Source organism: Micrasema longulum, unplaced genomic scaffold (genome assembly GCF_059751315.1).
Source record: "Micrasema longulum isolate JH-2025_06_02 unplaced genomic scaffold, ASM5975131v1 h1tg000069l, whole genome shotgun sequence".
In the NCBI taxonomy this organism is placed as follows: domain Eukaryota; kingdom Metazoa; phylum Arthropoda; class Insecta; order Trichoptera; family Brachycentridae; genus Micrasema; species Micrasema longulum.
Genome location: NW_028277276.1, coordinates 832,276 through 859,392, shown reverse-complemented (window position 1 = coordinate 859,392; position 27,117 = coordinate 832,276). Strand labels below are relative to the sequence as shown.

The 27,117-nt window shown below is 30.6% G+C and overlaps 2 protein-coding genes across 5 annotated transcripts; one reads left to right on the top strand and one right to left on the bottom strand.

Moving 5' to 3' along the window:
* Nucleotides 1-579: 579 nt before the first annotated feature.
* LOC148285015 (pre-mRNA-splicing factor RBM22) lies at nt 580-7,517 on the bottom strand. Its single transcript, XM_088231468.1, has 7 exons — nt 7,444-7,517; nt 7,269-7,322; nt 6,922-7,185; nt 5,910-6,139; nt 4,338-4,511; nt 2,587-2,729; nt 580-1,850 (listed from the first exon to the last, which is right to left on the bottom strand). The coding sequence occupies exons 1-7, from the start codon at nt 7,495-7,497 to the stop codon at nt 1,561-1,563; spliced, it is 1,209 nt and encodes a 402-aa protein (XP_088087594.1). The 5' UTR covers nt 7,498-7,517; the 3' UTR covers nt 580-1,560.
* Nucleotides 7,518-7,927: 410 nt separating this feature from the next.
* LOC148285014 (alpha-galactosidase MYORG-like) lies at nt 7,928-26,036 on the top strand. Of its 4 annotated transcripts, none has more exons than XM_088231433.1 (9): nt 7,928-8,320; nt 15,255-15,374; nt 16,209-16,412; nt 17,530-18,187; nt 18,284-18,476; nt 18,551-18,660; nt 18,864-19,119; nt 20,991-21,147; nt 24,843-26,036. In XM_088231433.1, the coding sequence occupies exons 1-9, from the start codon at nt 8,206-8,208 to the stop codon at nt 25,028-25,030; spliced, it is 2,001 nt and encodes a 666-aa protein (XP_088087559.1). In that variant the 5' UTR covers nt 7,928-8,205; the 3' UTR covers nt 25,031-26,036. The 4 variants fall into 4 exon arrangements, with proteins under 4 accessions (XP_088087559.1, XP_088087574.1, XP_088087567.1 ...); XM_088231448.1 differs by lacking the exon at nt 7,928-8,320 and adding an exon at nt 14,091-14,169; XM_088231441.1 differs by lacking the exon at nt 7,928-8,320 and adding an exon at nt 14,552-14,936.
* Nucleotides 26,037-27,117: the final 1,081 nt, after the last annotated feature.

Genomic DNA, 27,117 nt, shown 5'->3' with positions numbered 1-27,117 from the left:
CACGTCTGAAGAAACATCTCCTTTCTCTTCCTTAATCTCTTTTCCTTTCTTTTTTCCTCTTTTTTCCTTTTTCCCATTGAGTAATAGTTTTGATTTTAGGTAATTTATAAACAAATACGTTTATTTCTATTTTTAGCCATTTTCAGCCAACTAATTATAATTATGTTAGAAAATGAGAGTCAAGTTAGTAAGAGGTGGTACGAACCTCTGAGAACTTTCAGTTTGTTAACACGTTCGCGGTTATGCCGGCTATAGCTGTCAAAATCTAGATGACAATTTAGGAATATAATGGTAAGTCCATAAGAAATGACATACCAATGGGTGGTAGTGAAAAGAAGACTATAGCTTGAGTGAAGTGCTATGAAATGTCCCTATAAAAAATAGTCATCAATAAAAGTGTCGCAGTATGTTAGTCAGATAAGATTTACTTAAAACTACTCACTACGGTCCCAATTGTAATTTTGCCTCATTATTCAGTAAACATGCATCTAAAATCTTTTCTCTGCATATATGGGTGTACATTATGTACCTATAAGTTACAGGGACAATTTGTATACAGTTAGAAATTAATAAATCATATTTCAGGATTTCACATTTTTTATTCAATGCATTAATTTGAAACCTTATAGTGTAAAATGACAGTAAAATAAATTGTATTCCATATAAATGACATTTACAAATTATTCAATAGTGAATTACTTATTTTTCTACACTGACCAGTTCAATTTGATACACCTAAAATTATTTGCATTAGCACTTACATAACTGTACTTAAGATTTATTAATGACTTGAGTCTATTTTAGCTATTTAACGTATAAAAAGTGTAACTTGGCTTATTACAAGTCAAATTAAACTTGTCTAAACAAGTCAGTTCTAACTTGATTCCCATCATGGTCTAATGTCAACATGTTTGCGTACCGTGTTAGACTTCTCGGGTTTGATTCCCAGCATAGTTGATATTAAATATTCATTTAAAAAGGCGTTTTTTCACTGTAATGTTTCAGAGTCCCTGGACTTGCACCCGGAGCATGACTGATCACCCTACCTTCAATGTAGCAACAAAAAAGATCGAGATACGCTGCCATTGATATACCAATGAGTGTTCTATGCACCATTAGGCGTGAGAAAGGGAATGATGATGTTTATATGTTGTTGCTAAAAAAGTATTCTGGTTTGTTTAACCATGCGTTATTCGATTTTATTTCAAGTGATTTGTACTAAAAAATTGAAATTGGAGTACAGCATATATTTGTTACAAACAAAATTAAAGCATAATAATCAAATTACAATTACACCATCCTTGAAAACAGTGGCTGTAATGCTCTCCGAAATGTATGGCATAATACCAAAATTACTTTAAAATCTAAGAAGTCAAATGATCAGACGGCCCTCATGCAATCACTTAAACGCCTTACACTTAAGAATTTCAAGGTTCAATCCCCGGTTCAAACACGATTGCAAAAAAAATTTTTTAAGCCTCAACTAAACCACAATTCACCAATGAAATTGAGCCTTCTCGGCTCGATGTGGAGTATAAAACAAATACAAAATACAGAAATTTATTGTTGTCCGGGTTGCGAGCCCATTCTGTCGGGGTCCTGACTGGGGTAGTGCAGACCCACCGGAGGGGGTGGGGGCCGCCAGCCGCCCCAGCCCACGGGGGCACCCGGCATGGGGATGGAGTGGACCGGGTGCAGGTTGAAAAAGTCATCAGTGAGCACTGGCGGCAGGGGCGGACGCGGGAGGGGCACTTGTGAAGCGCCAGGAGGGAGAGGCAAAGCACCCGGCAACCCAGGCACAGGCTCCAGTCCCCTGGTTGCCTGCTCTGGCTTGTCACTTCCCTGTCGACCTGGAATATACAAGAATGATGGAAATTAAGTGCTATCTGAACTTGTAGTTATATGAAAAATACATTAGTGGAATAAATTCTGAACACTTAATGAAAATTAGCTTTAACAAATTACAACAGGGATGGAGAATACCTTAAATAAGGGAATATGGAAGTCAAGGCATTTACAGGGCTTATGACCCGTCATTGGCTGGTTTAAGTGGCCACAGTACACACTGTAACATTCACCATTTAGCCTATGTTTGAACATCAATATTTCTTAAATTCTTCCATCTGTTGATTTTAGTGAAGTTAAAGAGCTGAAACCTTTATTGTTGTGAAGAGATTCATCTGACTGAATTATTTCACAAACTAGGCAACGCCTGAAAACAATTTTTCAATTTTTAAACTTCTTCTTGGACCAGTTGGTTTCATTACAATATTTGAGTTTGTCCAAATGTTCATAGACAAAAGACTGGATTTCACCCCCTCGGGGGTCATTAAGATTAACAAATTACAACAGGGATGGAGAATACCTTAAATAAGGGAATATAGAAGTCCTGTGTAAATGCCTTGACTTCCATATTCCCTTATTTAAGGTATTCTCCATCCCTGTTGTAATTTGTTAATCTTAATGACCCCCGAGGGGGTGAAATCCAGTCTTTTGTCTATGAAAATTTGGACAAACTCAAATATTGTAAAATTAGCTTTATTTGATATTTGTGTAGAAAATGTATATTATTTATAGATATTTTACCTTGTGATCTCCCCCACTTAATGGTAAGCCTCCGGCCATGTATAACCAACTTGTTAAAGGTCTTCTCAGCTGCCAACTCCGCCGCGGCTCTCGTAGTGTACTGAACAAAGGCGCATTGGGTTCGGGGAACTAGCGTCATTGACCTGTAAACAAATCGGACAGACATAATATAACACTTTTGCGTTTCTTCTAAAAAGAAAAACCCTAAAAAAGAAGTGTTACAGTGATTGAATTCCTTTGCTGGCAGAAAACTTTTACATGTTAATATACGCACTCTAGAATTAGAAATAATGATAGAAGTAAAGTCATAATAGATAAGGAGAGCAGTAAGAAAATACCTAACATAAAAATATGTATTATTACACCAACGGAGGACCATTAAAGAAGTAAGGTTAAAAAAAACAAATGTATTTTTTTAAGATCCTTAATATACTTCATATAATCAGTTCAGCGGGCTTATTCTGTCACAATTTCGTTTCGTGATTTTGTTTGTTCGTCATATATCCATCTCACTGACACCGACAGGCGCCGTGGCGCAGTTGGTTAGACGGCCAACTGTGAAACTGGCACTGCAGGTTCAATTCCCGCCAGTTGCAAGAAAAAAATTCAGGGAAGATTTTTTCTCAATTGGTCTGGGTGTTGTGGTGTACTTTTGATAACCTCCTTCCATATCCCCTCTTTCCCACCCGCTGACAAGCCTTTAAATAGAAGCTTAGCGGGTTATTTCTTTTAAAATATAAAAAAGTCTTATGCAAACAAAACAGTATTTTGATCGCATTCCCTCTTATGATATTATCATATGCGATACAAATGAATTGATGAAACTAATTAGTTACAGAATAAGGCCATAGTTCTATTATGCAATAAATTATAAAAAAAGGAAAGTGATTATGAATCGATAAATCGTGTCACCGATAAGAAGGAAAACTTCTTACTATCAAAAATTAATTTATGTGGTAGAAGCATTGGAGGTCTATTTTTTATTAAATACATATGTAAATTTTTCAAAATATCCTAATTTTTTTTCCAAAACTTATTTCTTTTTATGATAAAAAAAAAATGAAAATTGAGTAAATCTTTAATTGTGCGGACTAGCATAACTTTCTCAAACCCCTACACCTCCCCTACAAAAAAAAATGGGATAAAAAACGTATGTGGCTAACAAAGCGATACGAACTGGACACGGACGAGGAAAGCGACCGGGTAGGAAAGTGGTAGGGGTTAATGGAAGGAGTGCTAGTCTGTTTATGGATAACAAATATTAGATTTTTTAAAAAACGTTTACAACGAGGAATAACTGAAAGTTGAAGAGGTCTGGCTCTGAACTATAGTATATATATAAGTATTTCATTAAATATCAATAATAATTGTAATAAAAAAAAAACATCAAATTCCTGTCTCTTGTAAAGTTACATATTTATTCTTTTTTTTCCATTATAAACAATGATTAATAATAAAAATATTGTGACCTCACTACCTGTGCCGAGAACACTTAACAATATACTTTTTTTTTAAATTTTACATTTGAGAAGAAACAAAGAAGACTTAATATGTTTATTATTATATGAGATAATTAACAAAATGTTCAGTTTTAAACACTACGCATTTATGTCAATAATTAATTTACGTACATCTATATTATTCATTGTGTTGGTGAGTTTTTCCTCGAGAGCGAATAAGTAGAAATATGTTAACATCTTAATGTTTCTTAGCTTAGACATCTAGTATTAATTACAGAGCTTGTAACTTACCGAATTTCTCCAAATTGGTAGAAATGTGATCTGAGGGTTTCCTCGGTGATGCCATCGGAGAGGTTGCCAATGTAGAGAGTTGATATTGTCTTGTCCTCAGGAGCCGGTAATGCTGGCATGGTCGCTGCACGTCGCATTAATTTCTCAGCCACGGGATCATTAACACCGTAGTATCTAAATACGGAAATTTAAATCAATACATTAGTATAAGCATCTCATTAAAAACCATGTAAATTACTGACTACTACTACTACCATCAAACCATTTCTCCATAGGGGTAGGTGGAGAGAATATAATGCCGCATGTGTTTACAGAGTACCTTGACATAATATGAAGAGAAGAGAGCAAAAAGAAGGGCAAAAACCTTATTTGTGGGATAGTGGGTTCATATATTTAATAAAGTTTTCATTTGATGTAAAATATATTTTTATATACAATCAATAAAATAAAATTAAAAAATAAATACTTTTTAAATTTCTTGAATTGACAAAAACGAGACCGCAGCAATCGTCGTAATTTCACTTTTTTGCCAGCTGTGACCTTATATTATTTTCAACAATTTATAAGACAGGTAGCCACAATTTGTTAGTTTTGAAAACTCTATTCTATTTAACTCGATATATTTATCAAAAAAAAACAAAAAGCCTGTTTTAGCCGTGTACTCTTCATATTATATTTCTAACTTCTCCCACATTCTAGCATCTTATCATACAAGCCTTTCAATAATTGGGTCTGCTTTTGACATGACCAGACTAGAGATTTTGGTTTATTGGATCATGCCAAGTCTTTCTTTGCCGCCCCCATTATTCTATTCTTAATGGCTGTCCCCATACTATGTTCCCATTCACTCATGCCATAATTATATATCTCTTCCATCCTTTGATCATTCGTTTCTTTCACACGAGTAAATTATTTAATTGGTAGTTTATAATTCTTATTTACAGACGATCCATTGGCTGGTTCCATTCTGTTAAGACATTTGAAGGGTTCTGGCTACAATTTTCGAAATATTAATGCCATTTTTTCTTCTGAGTTCAATAAAATGAAATATTAAGGGCTAACAGAATGTATATATAAATTTTATAAATTGTTGGCGGCCTCCGTGGTGTGGTGAGAACACAAAAATTAAATGTGATTTTTCTCAAGCCTGGGTGTTCTGTGATGTAATTCACTACTGTAATTGGGCCTCCTCGCCTGTTGTAGTACAAAAAAAATAGAAAAAAAAAAAAACTGTAGGAAATAAATAAATATGGTGTCATGGTTGGTAAAAAAACAGTAAGAAGCGATGATTACTGCAATGAGCTCGTTTTTGTCATTTTAAAAATAGAGTTTAAAAATTATATATATTACATTAATTGAAATCCTATTTCATTAAATACATGAACACAGTGTCCCGCAAGGTTTTTATTAATTTGTTTGGTCTCCCTTAAAATAAGTTAAAAAGGCCGTTCTTACCGTGTTCTTTCTGTGTACCCTTTGAATATTTATCTTGCAAGAATCTCGCAAAGGCAAAATCCATTACTTTTCTATAAAGTTTGGAGATATTAAAAAAAAAAATTGTGAGCAAGTAACCTGTCTTTAATGTTTTGATCAGCGAGGGGATCGTCCGGGTCAGTGGGTCTCTCGTGTCGGTACGGGCACTCTTCTCCCCTGCGACATTCTCCCTTGACCCAGAAAGAGCACACGTGAGGCCTATTCCTCTTGTAGTAGGGGGCCGTACGCGCCAACTTCAGCAGAAGTTCTCCGGCCGCTTGTGACCGCCCGCCCCCGCTCGCGCTCTGAGACGGGTCCCATGAAGACATCTGGACACAAAACACATGATAAATATAACCTTTAATTAAGGCAATATTCTGATTATGTTATTATACACGGCCACTGGATTTTACCAAAACAGCCTAAAGTTTGAGAGCCTTGTATTTTTAGAGCCCCTAGTGGCAAAATTTGATTCAAGAGACCACAGAAGAGGCTCGACCACGAGCCAAACTTTCATATTTCTTGGAGCAATCATTTAAATATATTTTACCAAATTGCAGTAAGTTATCTGAGGAAATTAAAGCCATATTTTTTTATTATGTACTCGATAAAATTTGATATAACATGTGATGTAAAAATGCTTATGTTAGTTCCTTAGAAAGATCATAAGAATGAACCAACTCAATAAAGTGTAAATAAATATTCACAGAACATGAAAAATCGCTGTAATAGCAGCTCGCTTGTATTATTCCTCGTAAAATAAAACAAATTGATTGAATTTGAAACAAATTGAAAACAAAAGACTATCAGTAAGCATCAATGATAGGTTTTGATGTTTGAAAATTGTGAATAAGTTTGCCCAATCGCATAAAGTGTTGAATTTGGTCAAAAACTTCGCACCGTTCTTGACAAAACTTTATGTTCAAAATGGTTTAGAGCTGTAATGAACATTGCAAACATTTTACATTTTAAAAAATCCAGAAAATTTGGACGCTTAAGTCTGACATTTGGGCATCACAAGGCGAAGAAGACATAGTTTGTGTAAAATTTAAATAAAACGGGGTAATTTGACATTACAGGACATAGGCCATAATAAAGCTTTTAAGATTACCTGGTTATCCATGTTCTGGATGTAGTACTCCTTGTTGACGTCACTTCTAGGTAACTCATCTTGTATTTTCAATGCGGCATCTCGTACCTGAATGGGGAGACCATATTCCAAGTCTAAAAGACACGTCTGACAAACATTCTTTAACCGAGAACAAGTTTGACAAACTTCCGTCTTCTTGAAGCGCATCCTTGCACCGGGACACCACCGGAATACGGTGAATGGCCGAGAGCAAATTTTACATTCCTTCCCATAGCGCTCTTTGGTCTAAAACGGAAGAAACATAATTATGAATGGATGAGTGAGGTTAGAATACAAAAAAAGTGTTTTCTAAAGATATATTAACTTACCATGCGCAAATATGGGTTATCTCCAAGGCAGGTTTGACATAGAATTGGAAATTCCTGGAAAAAAAAACGCATTTATGACGAAGAAAAATATAAGGCTTTTTAAAACGAGCCAATTAAATTTTGGAAAACAGAAAGTGGGAGACAATTTATGAAGATATATTTAGTATTTACTCACGGCATCTTCCCAATTTTGACGATTATAAGTATTGGTTGTTTTAGACGTCGCCATGACAGATGGCAGAAGACAACAAATTTTAATCTATGGTAATGCTAAAAGACGGATGTACAAAAACTCAACAGGTTAAATTGCATCACTGTGACCAACATTGTTAAAGATCGGGGCTTATAGATCAGCATTTATCTACAATTTTATCTACTGGTTTTCAGAATATGTATCCAATTTTTCAACATGTTTAACCAACGAATATACTTTTCAAACAAATATACACATTTTTGTACATAAATGTTGATTTTACTTTATACTATCTCAATATGAACCGATAAAGATAGGCCGCGATTTTTTGCAAATAATAAAGCACTTTAATAATAATATTTAATGTTCATGTTACCAATTTTTTAAAAAGCTTACATTATAATTTTTATTTTATTTTATTTTATTTTATTTAGAAAACATACAGTCATACAAAATAAGTACTAAAAACAACAATTTTTTAACATAAAAAGACCAATTAAGTTTTCATAAATTAAAAAGATATAAACATTAAATGTGACAAAAAATAAACAATAAATAAGAATTTTAAGTGAAAAAAGGATAATTGTTGACATTTGCGTTTTCCATGGAGGTAATAAATTAAAATAAATAAAAATACCGAATGCACACTCCGAGCCATCCACGCACACACATGAACGCACATATAAAACATACACAAACATATACATTACATGCGGCACATATACATAGCATAAACCACTCAAGATGTACATTCAGCAACTATCCCAAATAATCGACCCCATGAAGAAATTTTCTGTACAAATGCAACGTGCAGTTAAAAATGTCTACATCAATACTGAGTCCGTTATAATTTCTACAGGTACGTCTAATGAATGAATTCGAGGTATAATTGTTTTTACAAGTTGGTACATAAAAAAGGGAATTTAATCTAGTATAGCGAAGAGGACAACGGAAACCAATATTTTGTAAAAGATACGGCGAATCAACTATGTTATTGAGAATTTTGAAAAGAAAAATTAAATCATATCTAAGGCGCCTTTTTTGTAGTGATTCTATATTAAAATTGATCAAAGATGCGCCGTAATCATTTTCAATGTTACCAAAACGATATTCCAGGCTCCTTATAAATTTCTTTTGAATGTTTTCAATTTGATTAATATATACATTATATTGAGGGGACCATACTAATGAAGCGAATTCGAGTTGACTTCGCACATAAGTATAGTAAAGAAGTTTTAATGTATTTGGTGATGAGAATGGCTTGGAGATTCGTAAGATAAACCCTAGAAGTCTGTACGCCTTATCTACTATTGTATTTATGTGATCTCTAAATAAAAGCTTATCATCCATCAGTACACCCAAATCTCTTGCTTTCATTGAACGATTGACAATTTTCTCAGATAGTTTGTAGTCAAATAGTATACTTTTTTTCTTTCGAGTAAATGACATGACAAGACATTTATCAGAATTCAATAATAACTGATTGTCCTTGCAATAGCAACAGATTCTATCTAAGTCAGCTTGAAGAACTTCGCAATCATTTATTGAAGACACAATTTTAAATACTTTATTGTCATCAGCGTATAGCAAAAAATTTGAGTTTTGAATGCATAAACTTATATCATTGATATAAATAATAAAAAATAAGGGTCCAAGATGCGAACCTTGAGGGACACCTGATGGGATTGGTTTAAATGATGAATTAAATCCCTTGAGTGAGACCGATTGACTGCGGTTACTAATGTAGGAACATATCCAACGATACAGATTCCCTCGTATACCAATGTTCCAAAGCTTGCGAAGTAAGACCGAATGACTTATTTTATCGAAAGCCTTTGAATAATCCGTATATAAAACGTCTACCTGAAAATCACTGCCTTTGAAAATATACCATGTAAATATTTAACTGAACCCTATGAGACAAACTAATTTCCACTCCAGTCAATTTCTTTTTGCAAAATTTTTACCCGAGAGTACTCACTAAATTGAAATAATGATTTTTATGATTCAAATTTTAAAAAATAAAAAAAGAATAACCCGCTAAGCCTATTTTTAGGGCTTGTCAGCAGGTGAGATAGAGGGGATATGGAAGGAAACAATAAAAAATACACCAAAGTTGAGAAAAAGACCAACTGAGAAAAAAATATTTCTTGGATTTTTTTCTTGCAACTGGCGGGAATCGAACCCGTGACGCTGGTTTCACAAATAGCGATCTAACCAACTGTGCTTGTCAATTCAAATTTACTTTGCCAAGTTTTACGGTTAACTGATCAGAGGTCCGAGGTTCGAACCCTACTCTACCCCAACTTGGTTTCTATTTTCTAGGAGTGAGTTATTTACAATTCGTTGAAAATTGTCACTAAAATTGAAATATTTGGGTTAATTATAAGAACGCTTATATATATATTATTCTTTTAAAATATATACATACATATCGAGGCGCTTTTATTGATATTTTTATTTAACTTATTACCTATGGAGTTTTGTAAAAAAAAAACATAAATATTATCAAATTAAAAAGGTACTAACGAATCATAAATATTACGTTTAGATTAAGATGATATGTGTGAAATAGGCTATTCTCCATGAGGTATCACACGGCTGGTTTGTTTATTTAGAAATTCTTATAATAATAAACAGACTTAATATATCTTTAAAACTCTAACTTCGCTTCACTTAATTGATTTAAAATAAAATTATTTTTGAATCTTTTTCTTTCCTTGTTCCTCTTCCTCTCTCCTTCCAAACTGATTACCTGATTCCACATTCATCATCCTTTAATATGTAAGGGAAAACAGGGTGCCATGATAAGATTTTTGGTGAGCAATATTTTAATTTTAAAAAATAAAAATAATAGTATTACAAGTTACACCATACAGTAGGGTATTTAAAAGTAATTCATTGTTAATATTGCAATACTTTTCATGTTCGTATGTTAAAAATGCTTTTTTTTGTAGGACTTTTTTAGTGTATAATACAAAATTTAAAGACATAGACACACCAATTTCCCTTTCTCTGTCTGATTTAAAATTTACACTAAAAATGCTTTATGCAACTTAGTAGACATTATAATAATAAATATGTACATCTCCCTTCCCCTCCATATCCCCTTTTCAAGCAGCCTTGTCCTAATCCCGCCCAATTTACAATAACTTCATTAAAGACTGTTCTTTAAAAAAAATATTTTCTTTGATTATTGAAAAATATATTCAAGTACATTTATAACATTATTATATGTATTTATATAATATGTAATATAATTTCATTACTAACTTTGTATACTTTGTGGAAATCTGTTATTGGTTCTGAGTTTATACATTATATTTGTCTGTTTACTATAAATATGTGTGTAGAACTGTTGGTTTCCCAAATAAAATAAAATAAAATAAAATGAAATAAAATAAAATAAAATAAAATAAAATAAAATAAAATAAAATAAAATAAAATAAAATAAAATAAAATAAAATCAAATAAAATAAAATAAAATAAAATAAAATAAAATAAAATAAAATAAAATAAAATAAAATAAAATAAATAAAATAAAATAAAATAAAATAAAATAAAATAAAATAAAATAAAATAAAATAAAATAAAATAGAATAAAATAGAATAAAATAGAATAAAATAGAATAAAATAGAATAAAATAGAATAAAATAGAATAAAATAGAATAAAATAGAATAAAATAGAATAAAATAGAATAAAATAGAATAAAATAAAATAAAATAAAATAAAATAAGATAAAAAAAAAAAAAAAAAAATAAAATAAAATAAAATAAAATAAAATAAAATAAAATAAAATAAAATAAAATAAAATAAAATAAAATAAAATAAAATAAAATAAATAAAATAAAATAAAATAAAATAAAATAAAATAAATAAAATAAAATAAAATAAAATAAAATAAAATAAAATACTGTTATTAGTACTTTTGTCGTGGGAGGGGAATTGTATAAAGCCCCTCCCATGTACGGGGAGGGTTGATATAGAGGGTGATATGCAAAATGCATGTAACCTGTAAGTTTCAAATAACATGCAAATATAACAAATTGATCCATGAAATTACCCAAATTGCAAAGACAGCAAAAAAAGTTTAAACAAAAAGGTTTTAATGAAATTGTCTGGAGCAAAAATATTTTGGGATGGTACGAGTAAGTACGTATGTTGAAAATGTTACACGAATGTAAAATTTGACAAATCAATGACAGCAGAGCCATCTTTTGTGTGCATCTGAGTAGGTATAGATGAGAGCAATCTATGATGCAAATATAGAGCTTCTATTTCCCTAGTAACATAATTGACTTTTATTAAGTTTATATGTGCAAGCCTTATCTCCCCACTAAAAGCAGCTATTATATTGAATAAATTAGGTTTTTTCATGTATGTATCTTTATATAAATATATTTACATGTCTATTGTTTTTAAGTATTAATTTTTGCTTAGTCCGTTTTGTATGTATCTTTATATAAATATATTTACATGTCTATTGTTTTTAAGTATTAATTTTTGCTCAGTCCGTTTTTTGGTTGGCTGGAAGATATTGATTCTAGCAATAAGTTCACCAAAGTACTTATTCATTGTATTTGAAGATTGAAATAGATAAAATATTGATAAAAAATAATGATGACTTCAGTTGATTAATTTGTATATAAATATTAAGTTTTGTTAATACACACATATTAATTAAGATAATATTAAATTTGTTACCCATATCCCGTAGGAAATGAAATAACCCTTTAAATACTTTATTGAATGTTTATGATAACAACAGATAATAACTATTAGAAATTTATTATCCAATTTGTTGAATATACCTATATAGATAATCACACTACTTAAAAAAACGTAATATTTCATGTTATATTAATCTGTTCGATAAAAATATATTATGTAAATGTGATGATAAAACCGGAAGATAACTTATTGTTCGCAAACAAGATATTATTTAATATGAGAGTGACCATCTTTTAAGATTGCATTTTTTTTTTTTAAATGAAATCAAAATCAATCACAAAAATGAAATCAAGGAAAATAAAAGTATTGTAATTATATTCTCTTATAAAAATACAATTCCGCATAGGGAATTGAATTGGTATTGCAAAATGTGTAGATAATTTTTTTGTTATATTTATGGGACTCACCCAGAAACCAATAGCCACTGTTACCTGACCTACAATTGTCTTGATAGTGCAGGGATAGTGCGTTTTCTGTGTGTAAACAACAAATAATCCAAAATACTGAATCACGGATGTCAAATTGCTTTTCAGATTTGCGCCAGGGAAATATAAGATGAGCTTAATTGCTCACTGGAAGACAAGAAAACAATAAAAAAGGCTACAAAAATCACTAGAAGATCAGTAGAGTTCAGATATGAAGTAGTTAGGATCAGTTAAATTCGGTTATCGCCGTTACTCTTACGCTTCATTACTGATGCTGTATTACATTATTCAACTTGTAATAAACAAATATCGAAAGATAACACCATCTTCATCTATCATTTCCAACTGGTGTAGGAGCACTTAGCATCAAAAACCAAAAATCCTACACGCTTATACGGGACATATTATTTTGCCTCATTTTAAGTTTCAGGTGCCAGTCTATGAAATTATTCAATAATAATATTAAAGAATAATGATTATACCTTTAGGTTAGAGATACATAATATTATTCTTATCCAACAATGGCTGACGCATAAATATTGAAAGTTCATAAGCATTTGAAAAAAGTTCATCTTTATATAATTATGACTGGATTGTGATACAAATTATAAATACAATGAATACTTGAAGGGTACAGGATATAAACGCAGGATGTCAATTTTTATGAGTTTTAAACTAATAATGACGGCAGTTCACATGATTCATATTTCCATGTAATAAAATGTGACATAAAGGCTCTACTTTCTAAAATAATTGAACAAGAAAAAAATGCATACAGGGGGTTAAAGGGTGGATGTCAGTTAAATACTGGAAGTAAGGTGATAATTTAATATTAATGAAAATCATTTTAGATTTTACAAAACAGTATGGGCTATTTGCATTTATCAGGTTCCTTAATATTTATTAATTTATTTTAATGTCCAACAGGTTTGAAAACTTCAAAATGATCTATCTCAAAACTTCATTTTTAGACATTCATCCCTTATATCGTATACTCTTTACTCTTAAGGCAAAAGACAAAAAATAGATCATCAAACTCTTATTATTATTTGCATTCCTAAGCCGAAGTTCAAAACCCTCAAAAATGGAACAGTTTGAATTTCAAAATATTAATTTTTATTTATGAATAAATTTGATTCAGTAAAATAGATCTCACAGATCCATAGCGACCATCCATGTGATTTTAAACTAGCGACCAACGCAGATTAAATATATTTGACAAGAGATAAAAAATAAATTTCCTATTAGGATACTGATACAGGATATCTCTACAATGCGTGTTATTTATTTAAAGATGGAATTGTTCTTCCCGATTATAAGTGTTCAATAAATTGCTCTGTATATTTCAAAAGCCACACCTTGTATTAAGAGGTCAAGTGCGTATTTCATAATCTTCTTCAATCTGATTAAAAACATGGTCACCCAATTAACTTTTCAATAAAAACATGAAAATAATACACAAATAAATAGTGGGTGTTTAACTTTTGGAGATTGTGGGGTGCCTTATGGATAGCCATAAAACATGGCTTTGAAAAATGGATTGTTAATAGGTAAATATTTATTTAGCTAGAACAGTAATTTTTAAAAAACTTTAAGATTTAAAAAATGCTAAATTCAAATATTTTAAACTCTATGCAAAAGTTTGAAAATATTTTTGAAAACAAATTTAATTGAATATTCAATGACTGACTAATCGTTGTTACGCGATTTTAAATTTCCCATTAAGATTACACAATTTTGTATCAATAAAATACAATTGCTTAAATATTTTTTCATATGAGATACATATGAGCATAAGTAATATAATGTACCTATTAAAATATTATGTCCCTGTTTATACTTTACATATTATTTATTTATCTCTCTCAAAATCAATTATATGATATGCAATAACTTCCTGAAGGTTATCAAGCGAAACTAATATGAATTTTATTTAAACTTTGCAAAATCAATGATCAAATTGCAACTACATAAAAATGTAAACCGCCAGAGATACAATAATCAGATAAGACTCTACTTTGGTACAACTTAATTTGTCAATATGTGTCGCACTTTTGAGTATAAAGACAAATTGGCAAATGATTACAACACTAGGTTTACTAGTATGGAAGGGTTAACTGTTCCTAGATATTGTTATAAATATGGCAAAAGGACACTGCATTAAAGTATACTTAGCTAAAACATGTAACATGTTACCAATCAATATTAAGAATAGTGAGTTAAATACAGGAGTGAGACGTATGCTCAAATTATGGCTTTGGAAAAAAGTTTTTTGTATTAATGATAGTTTTGATTTTCAATAATATAATAAAATATGGTAATATGTAATATTTATCAAATAAAATTATTATTAATTTATGTTAAGTATGAAACAATCGAAACAATATAATATAAGAACCTGCTGACGAGTTGTATGCTTACAATTCAGCGAGACATTAATTTTGAGAATATTGTGCAAATACGCAATTTGAAAAAAAAAAACTATGATTCAAATGTGTTCTTATTATATCAGAAGAATATAAATTTAATAATGAAAAGAATATTTGAAATGAATTTTAGTGATTTAAGAAGATACCAATTGGACACTTTTATTGAATTATGAGTATTTATGTGTGAATTTATTACTTCATTTCAGTTGGACTAGCACTAATCAGTTCCTCTTTAGTTTCTGGAAACATTATTCTCAACCCGGAAAAAAATGTTTTCGTTGAACTGATAAATAATGAAAAGGGCATTTCACTATCAGTCATAAGAGGTATTTATGCAATATTTTTTGCCATCGATCTAATCATAAACTACAGAGGCAGCTTTTAAAAATATTATCTTAAGACATGTCGTTGCAATTAAAAAACTTGAGGATATATTAAACATTTTGTTTACTGTCAAACGCTGGCTCAAAAAAATTACACAACAAAATAAACGGCATTTCTCATTAAGTTCTGTCCTATGGTGCAAGAGCTCATTCTAAAGCGCTCTGATTGGTTGATCCAAGATAAAAATAAATAAACCGGTACCCATGAGTATGTTTTTGTATTACTTATTATTTTTTAATTTATCAATACTTTTAAAAATATTTTACTCTGTAGGGGCTATATCTTAGATCGATGATTTTTGCACTTTAATAATTATAATTTAAAAAGTTCAAAATGTTTATAAATAAGATATAGCTAGGATTAAATACAATATCTGGAGTGCAAGGTTATTATATATATTTGTTTTTTTAGTACAAAATTTTGACCAACTCTTTTTTTGACCAGTCTGTTTTTTTAGTTGGCTAGAAGATATTGCTTTTAACAATAAGTCAAATAATAAATAACTTATTCTTTGACCTTGAAGATTGCAAAATATATATTTTTTTAAATAAACATTTAGTTTAAAAATGATTATTATAAAATTACATCTTATAATTCTTTACAGCATGATGACTAAAATTACACGGTTAAAAATATTTTTTCTCGAGCTTGGCCTGTTGTGATACATAAAAAAAAAGTCAAATGTAACTTTAAAGATGAATATTAAAATAACATTTAAATTAAAAATAAAGTATGGGTTACAAGATAAATTATAAATATTTTGAATTTGTTTGTAGAATTTGACCATCGTTATCTTGGTGTCATTGGAACTGAGTTAGCTGGTGTCAACTATACGCTATGGAGTACAGAGAGAATGGCCATTCTGAACTTTGGAGAAATTGAGCTGAAGCTTTGGGCGACCGTCAGTGAAACAAGGTGGCAGCTAAATATCAAATGGACAGCTCCCAGTACTAAACGATTAGTGGACTGCTTTGACTTAGGTAAGTTGATTAAAGGTTTGCGAACTAAGATACTATATTCTTTATACCTGGTTTGTACATTGCATTATCATTATTTTACTAGTCTTTATTCAAGAAAATACATATGTCATTACAATATTATTTAACATTATAAAAAAAAAAAAATATCAATCATTATTTGTCCCGATAAACAATCAACTAATAATTTGTCACCGGATGCTTAAACAATAGGGTTAATTAACTTAGAAAAATACACCAAGAATTAGTTATTGATGCCGAAATAAACTATACATAAAAACCTACCTACCTAAATAAAAGCATATTTTAAAACCATCTGTAAATCTTTCAAAAACAGATTTTAATCATACAACTTGACACCGCAAAATAAGCATTGTCCATTGAGTTGGTGAAGGATAATTAGAAATCTCACAATTCTTTTTTCAAAGTTTTTCACAAATATCTCAGTAACTCTTTCAATGGAGATTTCTAAGTTTGCTTCTAATGCCCTCATATATTATAATATAATGGATAATGAACATGTGTTTATTTTGGTTTTGATGCCTTAAAAATGGAAAAAGTAATTTTACAACAAGAAAAAAAAAACTTCAGCTAAAACAAGATGAAAGTAGTTAAAAATAATTAAAAAGTATGAAAAAGAAAAAAGAGAAATAATGCAATTAAATTAAAGAATAAACTTTTATGGTTTTAATGCTTTCGTGCTTTTATAAATGAAACTATAACAAGATAAAGAATAAATAAAAATAAAATATAAGTACAATTTTTTTTATTTAAATCTAAAAAAATATTAAAATTTAGAGTACCCATTAATATTAATATCTATAAATTTATAAATAAAAAAAAGAAGGTAAAAGAAAGAAATGAATTAAATTTCACAAACAAATGTTTAAAATATTGAATATTTAAAATTAATGTTATACAATGGTTATACATAAATAATAAGTCAGTATAGAAACAGCCTGTCTTCTAGCTGCTTTCATAATAAAACCAATTTAATTTCTATAAGTCTTAATGTCCGCATGCAGCAGCATTTGAAATATTTTAGGATATGTCAGAAATACAAAAAAAAAATCGACCCAACCAAACCTTATAACAACTTGTCTCATTGTTTTGTTTTAAGGTGACAAACAATGGTTTGGTGGCCCTGAGCAGAAAGAGCAATATTGGCCTGTACAAAAGTTGAACCTATCAGACTATTCCTATATAACCAAAGAAGATGAAAATAATGCGGTATCGGAACCTTATTGGATTAACTCTGAAGGAACAATTTTGTATGTCGACAAGGAAGTACCTTTGTTTATTGACCAAAATAATAAAATGAACAACCACCTTTGCTTAATTTCTCAAGTGAAAGTTCCATATTCCAAGAATCGCAAATCAAGCAATCTGATTTATGATGTTGTTTTTACTAAAAATGCAAAAGAAGGACATCAATTTGCATTGGGAAGGTATTTAGGGAAACCAATTGGATATCCTGATTACTATATGATTCAGAACCCTATTTGGTCAACATGGGCAAGATATTTCAGACCCATCAATGAATCGATTCTAATGGAATTTGCAAATGACATTGTGAAAAATGGTTTTGGTGGCCAGTATGAAATTGATGACTTGTGGGAAATTTGTTATGGATCATTGACTGTAGATGAACGCAAGTTCCCAGATTTAAAGAAAACTGTACAAGATATAAAGAACTTAGGATTTAGAGTAACACTGTGGATTCATCCATTTTTGAATGAACATTGTGATCCGTGGTACACAGAAGCTAAAAATAAAGGGTAAGTTGGGTTTGAAAAAAGAATTACTTTGCTCACATGGAGATTATTATCGATTCAATTTTGTCATGTTAACCTATGAAATTTGTTCTTGCTTAGATATTTAGTAAAAGATGAAGCTGGTACAGTTTATACATCTTGGTGGAATAACAATGGAACTAATGCTTCGTACGTAGACTTCACGAATCCCGATGCTACTTCTTGGTGGACCAAACGATTGATTGATCTTAAGAACACTTATGGAGTTGACAGCTTTAAATTTGATGCCGGAGAGTCGAGCTGGTCCCCACAGGTAATTTAACAAAATTACATCCCAGACACTTTTGTGAATTTACAAAAGTTGTAAGATTTTGTTTTTTAAATTAGGTTCCTGTTCAAAATGGCGCAGTTGATTTGCACCCAGGACATATTACAAATGATTATGTACGAGCTGTATCTGTTTTCGGACCAATGATTGAAGTTCGCTCTGCGCAAAGGTAAGGAATAAAAGTTTTATTGTGCTAATTTCACAAAAAAAACTGGTATTTTTAATCACTTATATTCACATAGCACAACTGCCCTTATCTTAATATTGACAAATTAAGTTGTTCTTTAACTAAGCAAATCAAATTATTATTCTTGTACATATATATAAAAAAATGAACCTTATTGATTGGCATTGAATGAAACTCATTTTTAGAACACAAGATTTGCCAGTGTTTGTTCGTATGTTGGATAAGGATACTCTATGGACGTTTGAAAATGGCCTCCCAACCTTGGTCACAACTCTTCTTCAGATGAACATGAATGGTTATCCATTGGTGTTACCTGACATGATTGGAGGAAATGGTTACAACGAGAAACCGAGTAAGGAGTTGTTCATAAGATGGCTGCAGGCAAATACATTCATGCCAAGCATGCAATATTCATTTGCACCATGGGATTATGATAACGAGGTAAGGAAAATGTCATTGATTTTTTTTTATTACTGAACATATTTTTATATCTTTTTCTAAATCATAATATTTCGGCAAAACTCAAATAAAATATAGTGGAGTGAGAAAACCAATAATGCCTCAAAAATATAAATTAAATGTAAACATTTAGTAGATTTATTTATTTTTAATTTATTTGTTTAATATAATTACTACAATCAATCATTTTAAAATAGCTTATTACTCAATTGTACAATCTTTGTTACAATATAGTATTGTAGGATGGGGTGGTACATATTCCAATATATTAAACCCTCTTAAAGTAGTACAAAGATTAATTATTAAAGTAATTAAAAAAAACCCTCAACATTCAATACAGAAAGTCTATATAAAATATTTAAGGTTCATACAGTAGACACTCTTTATAAAATAAATTCTATTATAGAAATTTATAAAGAAGAAAAAATAAAAGAATTTGAGATAAATAAGTCACTCAGATACCAACATAATATTAAAATTCCTAAATTCCATACAAGTCATGGTCAAAATAGCTTTGCCTTCAAAGGTGTAAAAAAATTATAATAATCATCCCAATGAACTAAAAACTATTAAAAATAATATGTCAATAAATAAATTTTAAGTTAATTTAAAGAAATTTTTTGAACACGTGTAAAAACAACATTTAATTTTAATAAGTATGAATGTATTATTGTTTAATGTTTTTTTTTTTATATATCCTATGTTTTTATTTTTCTTTCTCATGTACTTGTATTTAAAATTATATAAACTCCTATAAATAAACAACTAACAGTGTAAGTCACTCTTCAAGCACAAGAGTTAGTCTCTTTTTTTGGAGAGTTACAGTAATACTATTTACTAGATGTGTAAAAGTAGATATGTTTAGAATTTTACAAAAACATGTACTTTTTATGAAATTCATTAATAAATAAAAAAATAATAAAAATAAATTCAGTCATATTTATTACAGTTTTTATTATATTAGACATAAATTTAGTATTTTATTATTTTAGTGATGTTCCTCTCCAAAAAAGCTCTTGTGTTTGAAGAGGGGCTAACACTAATTAGTAGGTCCAAGTATTATATATAATAAATATATAACACATTGACATTTTTTATTAGCCGTATAGTGAACTTATAATGAAATCATATAAAAGCGTAGACTGTGAAGGGCCACAGATTTCAAGTTGACAAGCTGTAGACAGCAACGACTGTGACATAGTGCAAATTCTAAGTATTTAAGGGTACACAATTATCTACACAAATAACATCAACCCTGACAATGGACGCTGTTATGCGATCCGAAATGTTGAAAAAGCTTTCATCTGCTTATTCAAAGCCCATTGCTATCTTCATAATTTAAATCTGTCATGCAGTGACGCCTCTAGAGTCTGCTAATATAGGGTCGCAACTTGCAACTGTGAGCACGTACATTCTAATCTCCTTTTATCTCACAGTTGCGAGTGAGTACATTCTTATCGCCAATCAAGCCGCTAACTTGAATAAAGCGGCATTGGAATGTTTTAATGACTAAACAATAATTATTCCACACAGAAAGTAGGTACATTGTTATCCAAGATCTCTTATGTATTTTTCTGCAAATTATATCAATATACTTAGTTTTAATGACCCTGAGAACATAATATTACATATCTGTTAACTGATTTTTATTTTTATTAAAAAAAATATGGGGCTTACTATGAAATCAGCAAATAGATGCAATTTTGTATCTTTCAAATGGGAGTTTGCGCAAAATGAAAACACTCCTATTTATTCTTTCACATAGAAAACAATGTAATTTATATATTATGTAAATCTAATACATATATCTAATATTAAAAATGTGTTAATAACTTATGTTTTTATTTTTTCAGACAGTTACCATTGCTCATAAATATACAAATCTACATGTGACATATTCCAGCCTTATTAAGAGTGGAATGCAGCGTAGTGTTCAAGATGGAACTCCTTTAAATCCACCTATTTGGTGGCTAGATCCAACTGATCAGGATGCATTGGCTGTATGGGATGGTAAGTAATAATCTAAAATCTATTGACAGACAGTTTAATAGAGACAAAGAACCTTTTTAAGAACAGACTATGGACGCCCGAGCAAGTAGACTAGAGAAGAGTAGAAATAATAATAAAAAAAATACGAAAATATTATTGTTTACAATAATAAGGAAGTTCAGCAATTTTTTTATTTTGTTTTCATTTGTTAATAGACTACCAAAGTAAGCAAATCTTTTATTGCTACGATTTTTTTAAAGTTTTGTATTATTTTAATTACTTGTACTTGATGTGACTAGTTCTCTTCGGCGAGTTTTTCTGATTAGTGGGTTGGCATTGGTTGATTGAAAAGAACTTGTGACGTCATTTAACATAGTTTAATTTAATTAATACATATTAGAGAAACCTCACCATACAATTAAATGGTCTAATTTTTACCACGCGCAAGAAAACATATTTTATATTCAATTTCCTGTAGCTATGAACATCCTCCTTGAAAGTGATATTTAGTATAGTTCATTTTAAGAATTATCTTAAAATTAATTCTCTTAATCAAAACAATATTTAATAAACCGTGTACTCAAATAAAAAAAACATTTTAAAAAAGCATTGTCAAGAATTTTTCACTTCATATTCAAGGATTTTGTAATCCTGTTATTTATTTCATTATTTTGTAAGATTCTATACATATGATGTAGGTTGAGCTAATGTAAAGTAAATTGATTTCAATCTTTCAATGGGCTAGTCTATGTGATACATATACCATATACATTTTTTTATGTTTGAACATGCACATTTTTTCAATTCTTCCATCTGTTGAATTTTGTTCAAATCTTGAAAAGTATCCCATCTACCACGACATCCTATTTATCTGATACTTTATTTACAAATATATATAAATTTACTCAAATCAACATAAATGTATTTAAAAAAATGTTTTTTAGCAGAAATTAATCTTATTTATCAATCTCTTAATACTGAGATCGAGTATTTAATACAATCTATATTATTACTCATTGAAAATAAGTTTATTTTCATAGTAACAGCAAATTTATCTAGGAAAAGGTTTTTAATACGGCATTATCAATTTACGTTGCAGGTATTAGAAGATAAGTCTGTTGATTTTAGATTGACACACTTATCTTAAGTTTAAACCGTCAGAGATAAGTGAATAATAATTTTTTAAAATAAGGCTCACCAGTTCTTTTTAAAACTACTGACAAATTGAATTTTCACATTACTTAAATGTAAATTATCATGAATTTGCATTTTAAATTAAACGCATAAGTTCACAATGATTGATGAGACTTCTCAAAGATGTTTAACCCCTTACATTTATTTATTTATTTCGACGGCTTACGCCTTTAACAAAGTATAAAATAATATTGAAAAACGGTTATAGTGAAACAAAACGCCTGTACACAAGTATAGAAAATATAGATACATAAAATAAAATCAGCATAAAATAAAGAAATAATAAAAGAAAATTAAATAAGAAATTAAAATGTGGGTATGCCGCAAATTAACAATAAATAAAGAGTTTAAATATAAAAAGTATTGAAGTAACAGAAGCGATGTATGTTAAGGATAGGCCATTGTGTATGCTGTATCTGCGTCTAGGTGGATGAAGAATATATTTCTGATAATGCAGTGTCCTATGCACCATTAGGTGCAGATGAGTGTTTGATGATGATGCTGTAGGCATCAAGTAAAAAACACTCTGGATTCATAGTAGTTAGCACAAGAGTCACAGAGTGTTAGTTCATATTAAATATATAACATATTCTTGTGAAGTATTAAATAAATAAATATGTAGTGGAAACGAGAGTGGAATAAAGAAATATTACATACCAATAAAAACATGTGAAATGGATTTAGAACAATTAATTGTTTTTTCAAAATCAATTTGGAAATTGTGGAGAAATGTTTTCATACATAATTTTAAAAATAAAAATTTGTCTTTACAAAAACGCGGCATGTTTGACCTTACAAATATGACGTCAAGGTTCATGACGATGTTCTATTTAAATTTAAATGGTCACAAACAAAGATAAAAATTTAACTGAATCATGGTGAAGCCAATAAAATCATTCATTTTTGCGGGAATTTAAAATTATAAATTAAAAAATATTTTTAATGCTATTAAAAAGATCAGAGTTTTTTTCCTCGACTGTATTTCACAGACTCTTATTAATTTAAAATTGTAAAAGAAAAGAAGCATGATGTTTCCCTATTCCGATTTTGATTGCTTTAGAGTAGTGTTTTTCAACCTCTGAGTCGCGACCTTCAGAGGGGTCACAAAGCCTTGCTTGGGGGTCACGATCACAAACAAGGCAAAAGTAAAAAAAACAAGTTTTAGGTCCTACACTAAAATACAATAATTTCAGTGAGAAGGCTGTGCCTGTTTTTGTAGAATCGTCGTTCTATTTTTGAGACGCAAAAAACTGGTTTATTATCTAATTAGTCTATTTCTCCTTATATTTTTTATGTCCAACATTAAAAAGAATGTTAGTTCACAAAGGTTTTTACGGATCTGGGCCCTGGAGGGGGAGATTTAGCAAAATGTAAACTCTCGCCTTCCAGACAGTAGCCAGGCTCTTTATAGACCTGGGCTAAGAGGGCGAAAACAATTCACGGGGACCTGTCACAATAGATCTTCACAGGTTGCAGTGACGTCAGGAGCTTGAATAGCACTGACCCCCCACCTCAAAGAATAAAAATAAGAATAGTTCACAAAGGTAGGATGTCGTGAATGAAATTAATAATTTCGTAGTTTCCTTTGCCAGCTCTGGATATTCTCATTTTGTTTTTATGGAGAAGACATTGTTAATCTTACGCAAATGAAATAACATTTTAAACATGCTATTTATACAGCTGTTATGTCTTATAGATCTGGTGCTAATGATCCACTGCTCCCGTTCCTACCTTGAACTAACTTGACATTTTGATTATTAAAACGGGATTTTCAAAGGGGTTCTAACTGTCAGTAGGGTCGCACTGAGACATCTTGCTGGAGGAAATGATTCTATAAAATGCTGCAAATGCCCAGTTGCATTCCACCGGCAACATTACTGACAAGTCCAACTCGTTAGCATCCACGTCACAAACCCTGAACAATGGGATCACACTCATAGCGGTATAATCACAGCAGATAACGAGAGGATGGATGGCGAGTTTCTGGCGCCTCAAAACCAAAACCTACCAGCTAAGGGAAGGTAATCCTGACAGAAAAATCAACCAGAAAAGGCAACGGGAAACCACTCCGGTTATCTTTACACAGGAATAACTATAACGAGTACATTCAATGAGCAGTTGTCCTGGCTGCGGAATATAAGAGTAGCGCAGGACCGAGATGCTTCACCTTAGTGATCGCAAACATCAGAAGGAACTGACAAGGCACTGCAAGAAGAAAGAAAATTGAAAACGTCAATGTTGACATCACTGACATAAGAGTGGTATAATAAAATTAAGGTTCTGGGGTACGCCAGAATATTTTCACTCGTGAAGGGGTCACGCATTGAAAATGTTGAAAAACACTGCTTTCGAGTAAGATATAATATGGGATACGAATTAACTTATGAAACCAAGATATAACATGCTAAGGGGTCTGTTTCTATTGCTCACAGAGGGTTTTATTATTTTTTCCGGTAGGATATGGGCAAGAAAGGTGTTCTAAAAAAAATGGTTGATGATGCTCAATTTGTTTATTTTTGCAGAATATCTTCTCGGTGAGACTATCCTTGTTGCCCCAGTATTAGTCAAAGGTGCAACCGCAAGAGACATTTATTTGCCCAAAGGAACTTGGGCCTATACAGAGGCCATTGGGCGGTATGAAGGACCAATTTGGCTGAGAAACTTCCCTGCCCCTATTGATGTTCTTCCGTACTTTACCAAGATTGCATAACATAATAATACAAGTTAAACAATGAAAGTAATAATACTAATTATATACAAGTGTTGAAAAATATAAGTTTAACAGAATAAATATATTTGAGTTATTATTATTATTTACTGAAATATTTTTCCAAATGTCGTGAAAAGTGAGAATCGAGTTGTGGAACCACCGACCTCTGATCTGTGAGTAAAAAAAGGGAGAAGCAAACAAAATTCCGTTTTAGATAAGGCCAGTAAAAAAATATTATGAAATAAGGAATAACATTTACAAAGAAAAAAAAATAAAACTTAAGGTAATAACATAAGGCTAACTTCCTTTTCAGTGATCAAGACATATGTGTATATCAATTCATAAATTAAGTATATATTGACGGTGGAAAGGAAAAATTTACTAAGCGACATGTAGCAACTTTACAGAAGAGCCAATTCAAGTTTTGCTTATCATCATCATCATCAGCCGTCTCTTGTCCAATGTTGAACATAGGCCTCCCCCTTTAGTCTCCATATTTCCCTATCCTGAGCCAACCGCATCCAACCACTTCCTGCAACTCGTCTTATGTCATCAGACCACCTTGTCTGAGGCCTGCCGACACTTCTTCTACCCGTTCTGGGTCGCCACACCAGGACTTTTTTGGTCCATCTAGAGTCTGTGATTCTGGCTATATGACCAGCCCAGCTCCATTTCTGGTTGGCAGCCCTATGGACCACATCGGTGATCTTTGTACTCGCTCTAATTTATATTATGTTATGTTTTGTTTATATTATGTAGGAATCACGCCTAAATAGTATGTATGAGATTTTTTCATAATCAAAAAAAAAACAAACTTCAATTAGCTCATTTGTAAAGTTGCTACATGTCGCTTGGTAACTTATTCCTTTTCGCTGTCGATAAACAGTGTTATTATTAGAACATACATAATAATATGTTTAAGTTTGCCGTATTTCCAGATTCAAAATAAATAAACACTAAAATAAAAAATACAGTTCTGTTTCTGACTTTATGGTTGCTCTCAAAAAATCCCGAAAAAGAAAATTCAGTGTACATAAGTCCTCCTCCTAGTGTAGTAATTAGTGCTTTCGCCTACCACGCTTGAGTTCAATCTTGGGTTCAATTCCTGGCAGGGTGGACATGGGATATTGGTTTTATGAGTGGTTTTGTACTCCAATATTACACTGTTTCTTTCAAATAACAAAAATGATCAAGATGCACTACAATTGAAGCACCAATGCAGTTTTGTATACACTACTGGATGCAGATAGGGACATAATGATGGTGATAAATGACTGCATAACGTTTTAGTGGCAAGCACATCTGAGGTACCGGATTTGATTCTTAATTGGGTCAAAGTAAAAGGATTGGATAGATTATAGAAAGTATGCAATTATATACTTATTTTGTCCCAAGAGGGTACTTGTATATTTTATCTCTAGTTACAAGGAATAACATTATCGCACATAAATGGATGACAAGATAAACAAGAAATGCTGCTAGGAAGGTTTTAAAAAATTAAATTCCAATTAGCAGTGTAGGTAGGTAAAAAGTAAAATTTAAGCAATTAAAAAATAATTCCACAAGATCATTCAATGTATACTTTTAGTAGTTCATTTTGAATAGGTATTGAATAAGCTATTTTGAGTAGATAAAATACGAAATATCACAAAATACATACATTACTGTATACTCAAGATTTAAAAACAAAAATTAAACCTAAAAGTTATATAACACATTCAGTAGAAGTTTATAACAATGAAAAATAAATGTGAAAATTAAATTAAATAAAAAAATATTTTAAAGGATAAATATAACAAGAAAATCATAAAGCACAGTTTCATATAACAATAAATTATACTGAAGGCTTAATTACCATTCACCATAATTGAAAGAGTTCAATAGCTTTGATCTATAAGAACAATATCTAACACTAAATAAATCCGATACGTGGGAATAACTATTTCTGAGTTCCATGAGCCTATTTAATACAACATTACAAGTATACACTGTCCGTAAATTGTTGCTATAAAATGGTGAAACCTGTCTAGTCATTCTTCCAGGCACCCTGAAGTTGATGGGAGATAACAGTTCTGGGCAATCCCATA

Excerpts from the sequence above, each read along its gene's own strand:
- LOC148285015 (XM_088231468.1), bottom strand. The coding sequence starts at position 7,497 with ATGGCGACGTCTAAAACAACCAATACTTATAATCGTCAAAATTGGGAA. Across the intron at positions 7,186-7,268 it reads ATAACCCATATTTGCGCATG|ACCAAAGAGCGCTATGGGAA; the intron begins GTAAGTTAATAT and ends CTTCCGTTTTAG. Across the intron at positions 1,851-2,586 it reads TAAGTGGGGGAGATCACAAG|GTCGACAGGGAAGTGACAAG; the intron begins GTAAAATATCTA and ends TGTATATTCCAG.
- LOC148285014 (XM_088231433.1), top strand. The coding sequence starts at position 8,206 with ATGTACATTCAGCAACTATCCCAAATAATCGACCCCATGAAGAAATTT. Across the intron at positions 8,321-15,254 it reads GTCCGTTATAATTTCTACAG|TTGGACTAGCACTAATCAGT; the intron begins GTACGTCTAATG and ends ACTTCATTTCAG. Across the intron at positions 19,120-20,990 it reads CATGGGATTATGATAACGAG|ACAGTTACCATTGCTCATAA; the intron begins GTAAGGAAAATG and ends TTATTTTTTCAG.